This window comes from Andrographis paniculata, unplaced genomic scaffold (genome assembly GCF_009805555.1).
Source record: "Andrographis paniculata isolate CXL003 unplaced genomic scaffold, ASM980555v1 Contig62END, whole genome shotgun sequence".
Lineage (NCBI taxonomy): Eukaryota > Viridiplantae > Streptophyta > Magnoliopsida > Lamiales > Acanthaceae > Andrographis > Andrographis paniculata.
In genome coordinates, this window is record NW_026137598.1 from 8,112,796 (window position 1) to 8,131,008 (window position 18,213).

Here is an 18,213-nt window from a genome sequence, read left to right on the forward strand (position 1 = left end):
AAAATCTTAAATTAAAGTTCAATATAGTGTATCATTATTTAAGATTATTATATCTTGTAAAATAAGAATTTTATTACTTTATGTGACGACGACAATAATGATAATAATAATAATAATAATAATAATAATAAGCTACATTTTTATATGAGTTATCTATTGAAATTCCATTGATTTCTTGGAAAATGATTTTCTAAAAAAATAAAATAAAATAGATATCTCTAAATAAATAATATTCACTTTGTCTCCTAAAAATGTGCTCCTTCCTTTTACTTGTCTCCTTAAAATATTTTCATTTTGTTAAAAAAATTATAATACTATTATTATAATATATAAACAACTTACAAATGTAGGTTGAAAGTTGTGTTTTGGTTTGAAAATAGTAAAAATTTAGATTCCGTCCATATTATTTTGTTCTGTTTGAAACATAAACCAAACACATCCTGAAATTTTAGAAAATTTTTAAAATGGTAGAAATGTTAAATTTGTTCAATTTTACAAAAAAAAATAGTAAAAAAAAAGAAACTTTTTTACGGTGTTTTGATTCGGGATTTGGATTTTGTATTTGAGTTTTGTATAGTAAAAAAATAAAATAATTGTATAATGTGATATAAATATGCATCGATATGATATTTTAAGTAATAATATACTTTAAATATTTAACAACTTAAAAATTATTTTTATATATATTAGTATAAATATAATAGAAAACAATACTAAATTATTTAATATTTGTGTATACCACAAAATTAAGTCTAGTTATAATATAGATATGATCAATATATTAAAATAAATACCGGCAATATGTGTAATGCTAGTAATAATATTTTACAAAGAGATTGAGGATAGAATCAAATGGCAAATGATGTATTATTCTTATATTCCTACACAATTATTTACATCTCAAAAAAAATAAATAAATAAAAAATCAAACACTAAATAAACAAATCTAAAATATTGTTCTATTTACTTAAGTTCTATTTCAGATTTTTTAATATCTAAGTATTTATATTTTTTGTGTAAAAACTATTATTTAAATTGAAATTTAAAATTCAAAATACGGTAGCAAATTAACAATAATCTTCTTTTATAATTATAGAAATATTCTCTAAAAAAACTCTTCAATGCGCGTAAAAATAAAATAAAGTAAAATTATAGTATATGAAATCACACTGCCATTGGAAATGATGGGAATGTGTGTGCTTTTTGTAAAATTTAAAATTTTAGTTTAAGAATATTTTATTAAAAATCATAAAAATTAAATAATAAAAAAAATGTAAAATTAAATAATAAAAGCAACGCATATCCAGAATGATATAAAAAGTGGACCATGATAAGATCATAATTATATATATTTATAATCATTGGATCTGAACGCATTAAAAGATGAGATGGTCAAATATTGTGGTAACAATAAACTAATATTTGTACTGTACAAGAAATAAATTTTCGTAACTGTAATGCTTTATTTCCGTCACTTCAATTTAATTTCATCAATTATCAATATATATATATATATATGTGTGTGTGTGATAGTGGAAAGTAATGTATACGTATACTTTTATCTCCATTTTAAATATTCCTAAACAAACCGTCCATTTCTTTAAGTTTGATCTAAGAAAAATTGATTTAAATTTTATATTTAAATAATATTTTATTAAAAAAATAATTATTAAAATCAAATCATAAAAAACTAAATCTGATTGGACAACTCTGCCCTCAGAATTCTGAAGTTTGGTTGTGTCACTAATTGCAACATCTAGTCGTAATTTTATCGATTTTGACTTTTTTTAGGTATATTTAATTTGTTTGTTTCTTGCAAGTTGAAAGTGATATTTTTGTCATAATTCAGACTTGGTAATAGTGCGTATCGTCGTCGCCCACATAGGAAAGGACCATGATGTTATATATGTGACTTAATAGATTATTATTATTATTATTATTATTATATTGGAGTGGTGTGGTCTGGACCTGTTAATAAATGGCGAGCGGTGTAACAGTGCAGAGGCAGAGCGGAAATGCATCTCCGCTTTCCGACAAGAAATTCGCTGTCGAACACTAACACGTGATGTGTCTCCTGCACGTGTCTGCTACGCCATCCCCATCAGTTTATTTTATTCGATCTAATTCTATATTACATCATACGTATATTTAAAACTTTTGGCACATATTTTGTTAGAATCTTTGGTTACCTTACGTACGTTAGGTTAGTAAACGGTTTGGGTTTCACATTCGAATTAGAAATAATAATAATAATAATTTGTATCACAATAGTTATATTATTTAACGTTTGTTTTAATACATCACATTTATCTGCTATTTAAAATACTGTATTTAATTTATATATTTTTATTCCAAATTTTATTACTTTAAAATAATTAAAATTTGTGTTTTAGGGTTGTCCATTATAAAATTGGTTCACATTTATATACGCTGATGTTAGATATATAATATCTAATTTTTCATATAATAATTATTTCACTTAAAAATATTATATATGAATCAGGGAAAAGAAACCAAAAAACGTTAAGAGAAGCACAAAATTTCACTCAGCCAGATATTGGAACTTCTCAAAATATAATTACATAATAAGGGTTTCGTTTAAACACAAGTTTTTGAAAAAATTTAGAATTTTGAGAGTTAAAAATAAAATAAAATAAATATTTAATATATTTAATTAGATGTTTTATATTAAAAAATATAATTAATATTATATTTTTATGAAAAATAAATAGTTACGAACAAGTGAAAATTAATAATGTAAACAAAACTAATATATATATATATATATATGTACGTCTTTGTCTTCGTAAATATGTGTCATCATTGTAGCTTAATGGATAACATAAAAATTGATGACATGCATGCTGAGGGCACGATTCTGATAGATACACAATAAAACCGCATAAGTATACATGTTATTATTGTATTGGTTCTGTCTCACATAGATTATTAATTATTATTATTTTTATTTTAGTATGTTCCTTATAATTTTTTCTTTTTTTTTTGTTTTAATTCATAATTTATAATTTTTTAAGGCTATTTAGTTATTTTAACTTTAAAATATAATTATTTTTATTATACAATAATTATTTTTAGTAATATATTTTTTAATTACTTATTAATTTTATTTATTTAATTTTTTGTATCTAAATTTATCAGGTACGGAGAGAATATTTAATTAATTTGTGATTATATATATATATTTATATATTTTAATTTTATTTAAATATATGTACTGCAACATACATATTAATCGTTACAATAGGCAATTCCATGTACTAAATTACCCAGTAAAACCAGTCCACTGTACAACCGACTTGCCCCTTTCCGACAGACACGTACTGCGTCGCTATGTAATGTAATTTGTATTATAATATTTATTACTACTATTTATGTACATGTACTAATGTCTCTCTGTGTGGGAGAAGAGAGAACCGCAGCAAGTAGAGAAATTAATTTTGTTAGGAGGAAATATTAATTGGGAATTAATTTGATGTATATATATATATATATTTATATTTTATGAGATATGTATGTGCATGCATGGATATGCTCGCCATCACCTCCCATAACCAATACTCTATAATACCCAATATTTCTGACAGCTGGAATAAATTTCGCATACGTGGGGGCCCCACCCTAATCGCACGTCCGTCACGCGCCGCCGCTGACGGCGGCGGTTCTCATCAGTTGCCGTTATAGGCTCAGACATCTATGCCGCAGGTTGCAGGGAATTAAGGTTAGCTACTGCTGATAATATAATTATTGAAATTTATGTTATTACATGAATTAATGTGACATGTATATTGCAGCGAATAATGTAAATTACAGTACGGTAATGTAAGAATGTTTTGATTTCATATTTTTGGGGCATTTACGTAAAGAAGAAAAACAGGTGTGAATAATAAATAATATTGGAAGAAGATGGGGTCGGTATCGGATATTAATAAATAGTAGTATTGTTTTTTAATATGTGAGGTCACCATCTCTAATGGCTTTTGCATTCTCCTCATTTTTATTGCTACAGATAAAAAGTTATTATTGTGGGCACATATCTTTTTCACTTGTCAATATATTAATAAAAGAACGAAAGGGCTAATAATAATAATAATAATGTCATTAATGTACTCGTGCAGGTCACGTGAGGTCCTTTTTGTTAGGTGTGAATTCAATGATTCAATCCTTCCCATCCATGCATAATGCATTGCATGCCCACTTATTATTAATTAATTTGTAAAATAATTACTACTATAATTTTTAAAAATAAAATAAAATATTATTTTATTTTATATTTCTACGGATTATTGTTATAGGAGTTGGGGGATTTTCTGTGGAATGATGACTCCAAAATATGAAATTGAATAATTAAATATATAATAATAATAACAGTTATAAGACTAATATTTTCTTTGTCCAACTAGAAAGTATACATGTTTCTATTTTGGAACGTTTATTTACAAATTAAATATTTCATTTAATACCCATTTTTTTCCACAAATACCCTTATTTTACATCACATTATTACTTTTACACAAAAAAGTAAGGTCAAATATGTCATTAAATTACTTTTAACTACTCACTATAATTAAAATATTATTATTTTTTAAAAACCGCACTAAAAGTAAATATATACATTATAAGTAGACGGAGGGAGTATACATTAAGGAGGTTAATTATGGTATGCATTCAATCTTTGGAGCAGTTTTAAGGGTCGAATTAGCATAACTCTATATATAATTTTTTTAGGCTAAAATAATTAATAGAGCCAATGGAGTAAAAAATTTATTGGCAAAAGCCAATTTTTTTAGAAAATGTATAGTATATATTTTAAAATTATATAATAAAATTTAAATTAAAAATGTATATATACAAATAGTTAAATTTTTAGCTTGTCTTACGCTCATTTAATTTTTCCAAATATAAAAAAAAAATAAAATTATAAACTTAAAATAATTATATTTGAACAATTAAATCGAATATTTGTAAAAAGATAAAATTATTAAATCATTAGAAATAGTCAGTTATTTAAATTTTAAAAATTATATCTATACAATATCCAAAATCAAAATATTTAAAATAATCAGCGACCCAACACCCTTGAGCCCCCGCAATGCTATTACTTCTGCGACTGAATCTTCGGATAGCTGTTTCTCGAAATAAATTAGGGTGTGTTTGTTTGGGGGGTTTGGATTTTGAGTTGGGATTTGAATAGTAAAAATTTTGAATTTGAATAGTTGTATGATGTGATATAAACAAGTGATGATGTGATGTTTTGAATGTAAAATTGATTTTTAGTATAATATAAAAAATAAAAAATAGGTGTTTGATTTGATATTTTTTGGGGGGAAATTTTGGATGAATAGTGGAATTTTATCCAAATCCATCAAACGAACACACCCTAGGTATGTTTGTTCGGGAGTTTGAATTTTGAGTTGGGATTTGAATAGTAAAAATTTTGAATTTGAATAGTTGTATGATGTGATATAAATAGGTATTGATATGATGTTTTGAATGTAAAATTGATTTTTAGTATAATATAAAAAATAAAAAAATATATGTTTTGATTTGATATTTTTGAGAGAAAATTTTGGATGAATAATAGAATTTTGACAAAATCCTACATACGAGCAAACCCTAAAGATATTGGGAAAAAAATTAAGGAAAATAGCTGGTTTCATTTTTCTTTTTTATATAGAGGGAATTTAATTTGGAGTTTTTGATACTAAGTGATAGATCAATTAGTTGTGAAAGGTCGTGCTTGTCATGTGACATGGCCAGATTTTAAGGATTTTCATGTAAATTATGTGCTTTTTTTTGGATTTTAATAATTTACTATTATAATATATATATATTAGTACTATTTTTTTCTTACAAAATACTTCATTCGTCCGCTTACAAGGTTTACATATTTCTATTTTGGGACATCCAATTACAAAGTTTACATTTCATTAAATATTTTATTTTTTTTCCACAAATACCCTTACTTTACATCACATCATTACTTTTACACAAAAAACTAAGGGAAAAAATGTCATTACACTACTTTTAACTACTCACTATAATTAAAATACTATTATTTAGTAAACACCGCGCCAAAAGTAAATGTAACTCTTGTAAATGGACGGAGGGAGTAATAAATATTCTTCGTCCGCCTCCAAGGTCACATTTATCTTTTGCATCATTGTACTTAATATTAAAAATATCATTATATTTGTATAATTTGTTTTTACCTTATATTGGTATTATAAGACACTAATAGAAGTATTTTTGCAATTTTTTTTCTTAATTCATACTGTTTTTTTATATAATAATTAATATTTAAAAATTAACACGCAAAAGGTAAATGAACTCTTAGAGTCGGACGGATATATTACAAAATTCAAACAAAAAAATAGAAAAGTAAATATAAAAACACCAACCAAACACAGCTACTCTATAAGAATTAAATAGTCCATTTAAATATTATTTTTATAATATTTTTTCTTTACTTTTTAATATTATCTAGATGTAAGATTTTATGAAAAGTATACTACCTCTCTTCCAAAAAGAAGTTTGTTTTTTTTTTTTACATAAAACTTAAACAATATTGATATTATACTGATAGTTAATATATTTATTGACAATGATTTTATGAATTGTAATACTAATAATAATATAAAAAAGTAAAATATAAATTGACAAACTTCCCTAATTTATACTTACACTAGGCATGATAAGTCCGTAAAGTAAACCCTATTAGTATGCAGTAGACTTGTGATCGTAAAATTTCAAAATCTCTGATATCTTTAGATTTTGCATGTCATCCCGGAAGTTTACCATAAGACACTAGCCGTGACAAGTTCTCATATAATAAAAAAAAAATGGAAAAAATTGACTTGAGTATTTTTAGTATGAAAGAACAGTATATTTTATTAATGCCATGAGATCTACTACACTTACTAAATAAGAAAATATAATTATTATTTGTAAATATTCTATTCAATAAAATATATGTTATTTGTTACTTGTTAGTAGATAGAAAGAATATTATATTACTATACTTTTTAATTTGAGATATTCTGAGTTTTTAAACTCATAATATTTTCTTTAGAAGTAAAACAAGTTAATGAAATCGTACTAACTTCGTCTAAATTTATTTATTTATTTTTGTTTCGAATATTTTTATAATATATTACCTTTATCTCAAAGCAATTGATACTTTTGATTAGTGATAAAATATTTAAAGAAATATAGTTTAATAAATTAATAATAGTATATTGTAATATAATTTTATTAATTTTTATGTAAGTAGTAATGGTGATATTTTTAAAATATAAATTAAATAAAATTTAAAGTATATATTTAAATATTTTATATATTATATATTATTTTGTAGATAATATAATTTTATATACTGCAATTAGATAAAAACATATTTTTATTTATTTATGATTAATATAAAATAATTTTATAAATAAAATGAAAATTTTTAAACATAAATAAAAATATATGTTTATTGAAAACATATAAAAATAAAAGTTTTTTTTGAGTGAGACTGAGAATATGTGTAAAATGTTAAGAAATTTAATTAAGTTAATTAGGGAGATAGATAACAATAAAAGAGTTATAAGTAGATTTTACAGGTAAGATATTAATAATTTAATTATGTTAATTTATAGTATTTGTCTTATATATTTGATATTGATAAACTTATATTAAAAAAAAAAAAAAAAAAAAAGACAAGTTAAAACAAAAAAACTTGCCAACTATTATAGAACATAAGACATAATATTTATATGTTTTTATAATTTGTCGTTACTTTTATTGCCGATTACTTTATAAATTGTATTGGTATAAAAAACCTAAGTATAAAATAATTAATTTTAAAAATAAAAATAAGAACACACAAATTAAGACGAATATAGTACTGTATGACTCATGGTCAATTGAAGTAGTAATAATAATAGAAGTACGAAAGTAGGGTCCGAATTGATATTTGATTGTTTTGAAGCATAAATAACGTAGCAGCTACCGAGTAGATTTTATTGCCATGTGATGAATTTTATTCAGGTGGGGTGGGGTAGGGTAGAATTTATTTGGTTTGCATTTATAAAATAATAACTTTTTTACTAATTATATTAAAATATAGTTATATAAAAACTCAAATAAAACATAACATACGAACAAAAGAAAACTCTAACTGCCATTTGATTCATCCTCAAATTTTGTTTTATTATACCTACAGAATCAATATCCATTTAAATTGGACCCAAAAACTAAAAATAAAAAAATCTGTAAGGAGAAACCAATATTTGATGTAAAAACCCACCACTCAATATAAATTTATCTTAAAAGTTTGTGCAAGATTTATCTCTAATTTTATTATTACAATTTATTTGATAAAAACAATATCAAATGAACACTTATTTTTTATTTATTTTATTACATTAAAATCTAATTTTACATTCAAAACATCTCATGAATACGTATTTATATTACATTAAACAACTATTTTAATTTAAAATTTTTTTATTTATTTTATTTCACAACAATTGAGTTCTTTCTATTTTCTTTGATTTTAGATTATTTTATGTAATAAAATAAAAAAATCAAACGATACAAAAAAAAAAAAAAATGTTGCATCATACTTATACAGGTAGCAGCTTCGAAAAATTAAATATAAAGATATTTTTTTTGTTTTTTTTATGTGTATATATATATCTACAATATATATAATTAATAATTTAAAAATATATTAATCGATATATTTGCAAGATATTAGGTTTGGCTGAAAGTTTATCCAGTGCGCATTTCGGATAGCGGTTGAAATTCTCACGTTATTAAAAAATAAAAAATAAAATTAAAAATATATTAATCAATATGTATCTATATTAGAACTATCTGAATGCGAAGGATGGTGTGACAACACAATACAGAAAAAATTATATATATACTTTAAAAACGTTATTTATTTATTTTTTTTCTTTTATAGAATGAAAAGAATTGAGACAAACTATATATATATCCTGCAGATTCAAATCTCTTTATTCTTCTACATTGTTTTTTTTTTTTTTTTAAATATAAAATAGAAAATTATTATTTATCTATTTTCAATTCCCAGAGGGCAAATAAACAAGATTGATATATTTATTTTTATTTCTATGCCATTTTTTCATGTATCCAATACAATGTATAATTAATCTATATCTCTTCCCCAATATGCTTCGCTCAAATAGCATATTAAGAAGGAATACTATAAGAAATTATTAATTTTGTAATAAAATTTCGTTACAAATATATAATATAGAATTCGGACATTCAATTTAAAACCAATTAGTGATAGGTGGAGTGCCTTAATTCTCACATATTTAGCAATATGGGACAATACTTACCCGACAAAGCTGATCTGCAAAACAATTAGGAAATTCATTTAGGGAGAAATGTTGAAATAAAATATTATTATTTCCGCCACTATGTTTAGTTTAAAAGTTATTCTTTATCTTATAGTAGTATATTATAATAAAATTTCAATTACAGGTAGTTTTATTTTATTACAGTTATTATTTTAAATTGTCAACAAAAATAGCAGAATGTCCGTACAACCATGAAATAGAATCTACAAAAAATGAACATATGTGTGAGTGTAACATTAGAAGTCTTTTATTTTATTTTTTATATTTTTTGAGATTGGACCTGTTCCCATTATTTATCAAAAAATAAAAATCACCAAATTTATTAAATTAAATATTTATTTTTATTTGATATATACATTAGTAAAAAGATTAATATTCATTTAAAACATCGTATACAATATTTATTTATATTACATCATATATATATATATATATAAATTTTGTTCTTCCAAATTATAGTATTACTAATACTTTATATATATATAAGATATATTATTTGGCGTGTTTGTTTGTGTTTAATCTTGTCTTTATTTTATACTATATAAAAATATAAATCTTAATGAAGAAGCATTATACATGATACATATGTTTTACTATTATGATGTTATACAATAACTCTCCTTTATCGAATAAAAATACAGATCTCAAGTTCTCTCTTTTTTTTCTTCTTCTTTTTTTTTTTTTTTTTTTTTTTTCTTTTTTAATAAAATAAAATAAAATCTGTTGATTTTGGAGAAAATTAATGTAAATTTGATATTAAAATACTTCCTCCGTCCCATATACTATGTTCAAGTACTGTGTCACTTTCCTTTTTTGAAAATGATTATACATTTTAATCTCATTTTAAACTTTTTAATTTTTTTTTTAAATTTTAATTAAACTAATTATCTTAATGTTAATTTATAATTATTTATATTATAGAATAATTATTTTCACTAATACATTATTAATTATCTACTAATTACATCCCTCCTAAAATACCGTGTCTACAGCGTAGCAGACGCGGTATGTGGGACGGAGATATTAATATTTAATATGATATTTTAAGCAAAAAAAAAAAAAAAAAAAGTATAAAAAAAAATGCGAATAATAATAATAAAAAAAAATGGCAAACAAAAAACACACAAAAATTCAAACAAACAAACAGTCATTGAATAAATATTTAATTAAAGCTAGAAGGAGCATATGCTTTCAGTCACTTATCATTATAATACATGTAGATACATTGATACATACATCTCGATTCCATCTATCTTCCACTTTCACACTTAGTGGAAAAAGGCTATCTTTTATTTAATTTTATATAATAATAATGATAAAAAAGTATTGAATGTGGCTCCTTTTTTATTTCAAAAATATGGGTATTGAATTTGATTATTATTTAAATATTCTTGATTTTGTTATCTATGTACGCGTACAATTAGTGAGTGGCGTATTTCACAGGGAATCTCAAAAGTCATGTACTTTTAAACGATTCATTAACAATAGACGAATTAATTATTCATATAATACAATGTTAGTAATTTGTACTTATATTATGTATAAATATAAAATATATTTTATTATTATTATTATTATTATTATTATTGTTAATGAATAATAGATAGGGCAACATCGTGTGTACCACATAAGACTAGACGAGTCGCGACACTTGATTCTGGGCGCTACGAAATCTCAGCCGCTGAGGATTCCACCAATCTCCGGCCTCCGCCGTCCACCGCCGTGTGAGGCACGGAGTCCGAACTACAAGATTTCCTTCCGTTGATCGATCGGAGTTGTTTTTGTTTTCTTTGCGGAAGGATACACGGGGAAAAGATGGATCTTTCTGTCGTTCAAGTAATCGGCGTACCTAGCTGTTGATTATCTAATTTGACTTGCTTTAACCTTTTTGGATTGTTGACGTGTGTGGTTTGTGAAATTGGTAGGGTTTTTCGAAGTCCCTAGCAATGACGATTTTGTCCGAGATCGGGGACAAGACTTTTTTTGCGGCTGCAGTAAGATTCATAGAATTCGATGAATGTTCAATTCGGCTGATATTAGTTTATTGAAATCTTTGATTTAAATGGTGGAGTTATTACTTTTTCTCGGATCTGCTGCGAAACGGAAAATTGAGTACTTGTAACAGTACGGAGTTCAATTTGGATTTTTCTTACTGATTATAGCGTTCTGTTATGAGCAGTTTTTTAGTGAAATTCTTCAGCAGTTTGAAAGCTGAAATGATGTTGTTTGCATTTTATTGTCTCGTTTAGTTTTTCAAACTATGTAAAATGATATCTGTAATGATGGAAATTGGTGTGCAAATTCTTAGAGATAAGATGCATTCATGAAGGTAGAATCATGTTTTTAAAGCTCGCTTCTGATGACTGTTCTGGTCTCTGGTTGCTCTGGTTGTGCAATTCATGGTCCTAAGGTTTTGTATTTCTTCTGTGCCCAGATTGTTTCTTGATCTTTGTAGCATAATATAATTGATTAAATTTTCCTTAGGCTTGGTTTAGATATATGATTTTGAAAGTTTTGTAGTTTTGGAAATTTTGTAAAATAGTAAAAGTTTATTTGATTTCATGTCTTTTTAAAATGTTACTTAGATGAATAGGGGCAAAAATGATTTCTCGATGTATGTATGTAGAGCCTAAGTTTCTAGCTATTGGCCTGATTGGGCAATATTGCTTGTTTCAGATACTAGCAATGCGCCACCCGAGAAGGCTTGTGTTGTCAGGTTGCCTTGGAGCTTTGATTGTAAGATACTCTATATCTCCAACTTCAACTTGTCAAAGTTCTTGAGTAATTGCAAATTTTTGTTGATGGCTAGGTTATGACTATATTATCAGCTGTTGTGGGCTGGGCTGCTCCGAATCTGGTAACTGTTCTAACCAAATTGCAGTTTAGCAATGCTTCTGTTGATAATAGATCATAGTGATTGCTTCTATTGATACTCTTTTTATTTTGTATTATATAAGATATGAAAAAAAATTGAAATTACAGTGAGTAGGACTATGGTTACCATAACCACTTAGTTCTATCCTATCCTGCAATTTATGTTTCCTTGGGACCACTATTCCCTTTAATATACTATTGTAGTTTCATCATGAATCTTTGTTCTTGAGTTAAATTTAAGCTGTACATTTGGTTTCTTACTGTCATACTTTGCCACGATTTCTATTTTATGTGGATGCTCTGCAGCCACATATTTCTTGGGACAGTGTTGTGTAAAGCTAGTACCAACTGACACAAACAGAAACATAACAGACTTGATAACAACAATTCAAAGTTGAACATAAATGATAACACAGACTTGAAGATTGCTCCAGATTCAATCAAAATTATATAAATATTTATTGTTGAGCCAATGATAGGATCTATACAAACACTATGTGGGTGTAGCAGTTGGTCCACTGTCAAATGGCACTTCTGCTGGTCCTGACTGTCAATTTGTAGAAAGAATATTGATGTACTGAAGAATTGGTTAAGCATGTTGATTCTAACTGGTTTGAGTCTCTAAAGGTTCTGAACCTACTGTAAGATGAAACTAAGGTAAGTGCTAAAGTATGGTCTGTCTGTTGATGAGGCTGTCAATTAATGGGAGGAACTAACAGTAGGGTAAACAATGGACTTAAGTCTAGGAAGTGAGGTGGTTGGTTCATGAAGTTAGGTTTGACAGTGAAAAGTTTCAAGAAAATTTCAGGAATGACCAAGAAAAAAATCTGATGACTGAGTCTCTGTTGTTTGATGGAAATCAGGGTATGCGGATACAGATGACTAAAATTTGAGATTAAACTGAAAGAATAAAAAAAATAGAGCTCTGTTGCTTCAATCCTGAAAGTGCTCTAGGACTCAACCACCGCCTTCAACTTGAATCCGAAATCCAAATCTGGTGGAACAGTGTTGTGATTTAATTTTTTAGGTTCTACACCTGTCACATATTATTGATCCGGTTATAAATTGCACTTGACCTCTGTCGCTTTCCTGTCAAAACCATCATCTTTCAATCCGAGCTCCTGCTTCCCTGAAGAGTAGAAATTGGCTAAGGGTGTGTTTGTTTGGGGGTTTGAATTTTAAGTTAGGATTTGAATAGTAAAAGTTTTGAATTTGAATAGTTATATGATATGATATAAATAGGTGTTGATGTGATGTTTTGAATGTAAAATTGATTTTTAGTATAATTTAAAAAATGAAAAATAGGTGTTTGAGTTGATGTTTTTGAGAAAAAAAATGAGATAGAACAGTGCATTTAAAATCCAATCCCCCAAACAAACACACCCTAAGTTAACATGTTAAAAGTTGCACTAACAGTATACTAACCCTAAGTTCTATCACAGTGATTTGTATTGCCATTGATATCTCTAACAGGTGGACCATCGTCTCTCTGTGATCGTTTTGAATACCTTTTGTGCTAGAAAACATTCCTTTTTATTACCACCTCCAATTGCACAAATGGCTATTGTTGGCTCTTGTTCATATCGTCTTTATTAATCACAAATTGACCATGTAGTAATCACTGTGCCTGAAAGACCAGTAGTTGAATTGCGTTCCAAGTTGCCTGAAGTAATCATGACTGAAAGTCTGAAATGCAGTATTTATAATATTACTCTGCAGAAGGGTTTGGCCCTTTCTGTATGCATATATATTTAGTTCATCTTTTTGGTTTTAGGCTGTCAATTATGGAAGCAAATTGCACCAACAAATAATATTTGCATCTATATTATATGACATAGGGGACCAGTTTTCTGTAACATACGTTTAATATGTGTTCTATCGATGCAGATTCCACGTAAGTGGACTCACCATATCACAACACTACTGTTTCTGGGATTCGGCTTGTGGTCCCTGTGGGATGCATTCAATGAGGGGTAATGAACTGCTACTTTCCCTTTCTCCATTACGCACTTATTGCTGAACGAAGATATATTTTTGTTTCTTTTAACTAAAACATTCAGTTGATTTTGTTTTCTATTACAACAGTGAGAGTGAAGAGTTTGCTGAAGTTGAAAAAGAATTGGTTAGTATCTCGTGTTCCGTCACCTGCCTTGAAGTAACACTTTTTTTAACCTCATTTTTATGATGTGCTAGAATGCCGATATAAAAGCTAATGGTGGGCAAACCAGAGAAAATAATAAGGTAAGGATTTATTTTAATAAATCAAAAGATATTTATTCTCTTCTCTATAATCAATGTCTGCCAGAGTTGAAACAATGCATCTCCTAACTGTGTTTTTTCTGTTTAATGTTGTTCTAGGATGCTGATGATAAGAAAAAGCAAAGTCGACCCTTTCTTACTCAATTCTTTTCCCCCATCTTGCTGAAGGTTCTAATTTTCCCACTTATCTAATCTCTATCTGTATTTGAATTCCACTATTATGAATAAACAATCCATTTTCTTTTCACAGGCATTCTCCATTACTTTCTTTGGGGAGTGGGGTGATAAGAGTCAGGTAAGCTAAGATTGGGTGCATATGTGATTATTTTTATAAAAGGTAACTCTGATAGGATGACAAAATTTGTTTTCCAGCTTGCCACGATTGGTTTGGCTGCTGATGAGAATCCTTTGGGTGTTGTTCTTGGTGGAATCATGTAACCTTTCCTATCTAATACTTTTACTCAAATTGTTGATGAGTATGATCTATACCATGATTTTCGATACAAAACTTGTTTATTCGGACATGTTTGATTTGATTTGGTTTTCTATCAGCGGACAAGCTTTGTGCACTACTGCTGCTGTCCTCGGAGGGAAAAGCTTGGCAACACAAATATCTGAAAAATTCGTAAGTTTCTGGATTTCTACACTTTTAAAAATTTTCAATCCTTGCTGACCTAGCCATTTGACCCATGGTAATGTAGGTCTCACTCTCTGGGGGAGTTCTTTTCATTGTTTTTGGAATCCAATCATTTCTCTCATCAGTTGAGTCGTGAAATTTAAAGATTCACTAGAGGTTAGTCAGAAATCCCTTCAGGTTTCTTATTGTCATTTCTTGAAAACTCTGATGCCAAGATTTTCTTGATTTTGTTCTCACTTGCAGACGATCAAGATATTCGGTGAACATGGACAGCTTTACATTGTAGGGGGTAAACAAACTGATAGGCAGATCAGTCCATCAATTTGATCCCAAGAAATTTGGAAAACTGAACTGAGTTTACATGCTTTTTCGAATCTTATCTTTTACATTCAGCACACTCACCAAGTGTTTAGAAATACAGGCACTACCATTATGCAGTGATTGAAACATTGAGTTCTTTTGAAGCCCGGTAGCGCAAATTGTATCATCACATGCTCATCAAGAAAAGATTAGATATATGTCCCGACCTCTTTGCTATTTTGTTTTATCCTCTTTAGAAGGCAAAGTTAATATCTTGGTTGGTGAGAAATGACCTTAGACAATTAGTGGGAAAGTAACTACTTGGTTGGTGAGAAATGACCTTAGACAATTAGTCTTGTTATTTCTCTTCAGAGTACGAGGCGTGGCGAGGCGGGATCGGGCTCGGAAAGCACGTCCCTGCCTTGTTGGAGAAAAGTGTGTGATCAGATGATGTCCTAATTAGGTACACACTTAATTTACCTAAAGGAAATGCATTTAGCGAAGTGATTTGCTCTTGAAGCAATATATATTTGTGGGGTCTAGTTACCAAACCAGGTTTTGTGAAAATGGTAGCTGAACTAGAAATCCTTTATAGCTTGCAAGTCTTTTTTTATTACATATGCTTTTTCCAGATGGTGATTGCTTTGCTTACATTACAGTTGTACGGAACAGCATTTCTTACAAAGCTGAGTTTAGTAGGATTTTATTTAGGAATAAAATTGATAAGTTGAGGAATCAGCAACAATATTCCTGAGCCCACCAATGGTTGATGCCACCATGATGAACACTCCTATGAATATGCATAGCTGCAATGATTTAGGATCACTATTTAGTACCTAGCTCCAAGATTTTGATCAGATTTAACCTTAACTAAGATAGGATAGGATAGGAGAATGCTGGTTTTGTTCTTACCCAGTTGATGATCCATGAACGACTGAATCTCTTTGGCTTCATAATCCTCAGCCATATCACACTTGGCAGCTGGACAACATATAATTTAAACACGAATTGAAATAATGATGATAATGATAACTTAATTAATTCACTAATTGCAGATGAGAATTTAGAAGGAAGGCTTACGAAGTAGGAAGTAGGAGCAAAGCCAAATCCGCCAAAGAAACCAAGAAGGTCCCCAAAAAATGGGAAGGTTACACCAACAAACAGTGTGAAAGCTGCAATTAGATAAACCAATTAACGAATCAATTAAATCTATATATATTTGAAATCTGTAATTGGTTTCTGACCAACGTAAGACGATCGAACAAGAAGCCTGAGCATAAGGCCGGGCGGGATGCTCCATCTCTTGACGACAGATCTCTCAAGAATGTCAAAAACGGGCATGGCGTAGACCTGATAGCTTCCGATGACATGAACGACGACCATGAGATTGGCGGCGGCGATGAGCCAGGCGGGCCTCTCGAGGGCCACCAGGACATTGTCGGCGACGTCGTGTCCGAAGGCCCAGTAGCCTATGATGGCCACAGGGAAGTAGCAGATGCCATTGATGAAGTAGGCCAGAACTGCCCCCTTCCACATCGCCACCCTCGACGGCTTCTCCGGCGTCGACGGAATCGTCGCCTGAATCTCCAGCGCCACCGCATGGCCGGCGTAGGCAAACGTGATCTGCCCCAACGCATTAAACACTCTGAACATGTAGTCCCCGCCGCTCGTCTTCTTGTACCCGTAGCTCACCTCGCTCCCCCGACCCTTGCTCAGGCACCCCACCCACGCTATCGTCGAATAGCTAATTAATTTTAAATTAAATAAATAATTAATTAATCAATTAATTAATTGTATATATATATATTTGTAGTTAGTAGGGTACGTACCAGAGGGACATGAGGGCGGCGGCGAGGGAGACGGCGGAGACGGAGTTGAAGTCCGGGAGCTGGGAGAGGAAGAAGTGGAGGGCGCCGAAGATGCAGATCCAGTAGGACTGTCGGAATTGGGCGCAGTGGGTGGAGCAGACGATTTGGAAGAATTTCTGGAGGCATTTGCCGCCGGTGACCATGTAAACAATGTCGCAGCCGACCTGGACGATGAGCTGCTGAGGGAGGACGATCCAGGGCCCGAGGTTAGGCCCGAAGGCGTGCCGGCCCAGGTCCAGGTACCGGTCGAACCGGGTGCCCGGGACGCACTCGTGGAGCTGAACCATCTGCCACATCGTGTGCAGCGTGATGCACCACGACACCACCATCACCAAGGTCCCGGGACCCCTGGGGAGCGACGACTCAGGATGATTCAAATTCAAATTCAGATTCAAATTCGATTCGGAAACCCTAATTTCATCAAATTTGGGGATTTTTTGAAATTCAATTGAGACGACGATACGTACCATCCTAAGTAGGCCATGGCGTAAGGCAGGCTGAGGACTCCGGCGCCGACCATTGCCGTCACGGTGTGAAAAGTCGAGTACCACCATTTCGCGTTTCTAGCCCGTTCGCCGGACGTCGGAACTTCCTGCAACAGCAACAGCAACCATCATTAAAATATCTTCTTCTTCTTCTTCTTCTTCTTCTTCTTCTTCTTCTTCTTCTTCATACTCATTATTTTCTGAACACAAACAGTAGAAAATGGATAGATTAATATTACTTTGAACTGTGGGGGAGAAGCTGTGGCTGAAACCATTGTTGTTGAAGAACGGTGCTGCAAGTGATCGATGGATGAATGGAAGGAAGATGCTAATGTACGTATGTATGGAGGCAGTGAGGTAGGTTAGTGGTGGTTGATATAGTATAAGCTATTAATCAT

At 29.5% G+C, this 18,213-nt stretch overlaps 2 protein-coding genes across 2 annotated transcripts; one reads left to right on the forward strand and one right to left on the reverse strand.

The window, feature by feature from the left end:
• Nucleotides 1-11,004: 11,004 nt before the first annotated feature.
• Nucleotides 11,005-15,680, forward strand: LOC127260808 (GDT1-like protein 4). Its single transcript, XM_051288750.1, has 13 exons — nt 11,005-11,228; nt 11,318-11,386; nt 12,069-12,128; nt 12,202-12,249; nt 14,154-14,239; nt 14,352-14,388; nt 14,460-14,507; nt 14,625-14,693; nt 14,776-14,820; nt 14,898-14,959; nt 15,078-15,150; nt 15,227-15,318; nt 15,406-15,680. The coding sequence occupies exons 1-12, from the start codon at nt 11,208-11,210 to the stop codon at nt 15,296-15,298; spliced, it is 690 nt and encodes a 229-aa protein (XP_051144707.1). The 5' UTR covers nt 11,005-11,207; the 3' UTR covers nt 15,299-15,318; nt 15,406-15,680.
• Nucleotides 15,681-15,991: 311 nt separating this feature from the next.
• LOC127260807 (lysine histidine transporter-like 6) lies at nt 15,992-18,195 on the reverse strand. The gene is made up of 7 exons (XM_051288749.1): nt 18,055-18,195; nt 17,798-17,922; nt 17,292-17,678; nt 16,707-17,206; nt 16,543-16,634; nt 16,375-16,443; nt 15,992-16,268 (listed from the first exon to the last, which is right to left on the reverse strand). Exons 1-7 carry the CDS (start codon nt 18,088-18,090, stop codon nt 16,170-16,172), a joined length of 1,308 nt encoding a protein of 435 aa, XP_051144706.1. The 5' UTR covers nt 18,091-18,195; the 3' UTR covers nt 15,992-16,169.
• Between the last annotated feature and the right edge of the window lie 18 nt (nt 18,196-18,213).

Excerpts from the sequence above, each read along its gene's own strand:
- LOC127260807 (XM_051288749.1), bottom strand. The coding sequence starts at position 18,090 with ATGGTTTCAGCCACAGCTTCTCCCCCACAGTTCAAA. Across the intron at positions 17,679-17,797 it reads GCCATGGCCTACTTAGGATG|GGGTCCCGGGACCTTGGTGA; the intron begins GTACGTATCGTC and ends GTCGCTCCCCAG. Across the intron at positions 17,207-17,291 it reads GCCGCCCTCATGTCCCTCTG|CTATTCGACGATAGCGTGGG; the intron begins GTACGTACCCTA and ends AAAATTAATTAG.
- LOC127260808 (XM_051288750.1), top strand. The coding sequence starts at position 11,208 with ATGGATCTTTCTGTCGTTCAA. Across the intron at positions 11,387-12,068 it reads AGACTTTTTTTGCGGCTGCA|ATACTAGCAATGCGCCACCC; the intron begins GTAAGATTCATA and ends TGCTTGTTTCAG. Across the intron at positions 12,129-12,201 it reads GTTGCCTTGGAGCTTTGATT|GTTATGACTATATTATCAGC; the intron begins GTAAGATACTCT and ends GTTGATGGCTAG.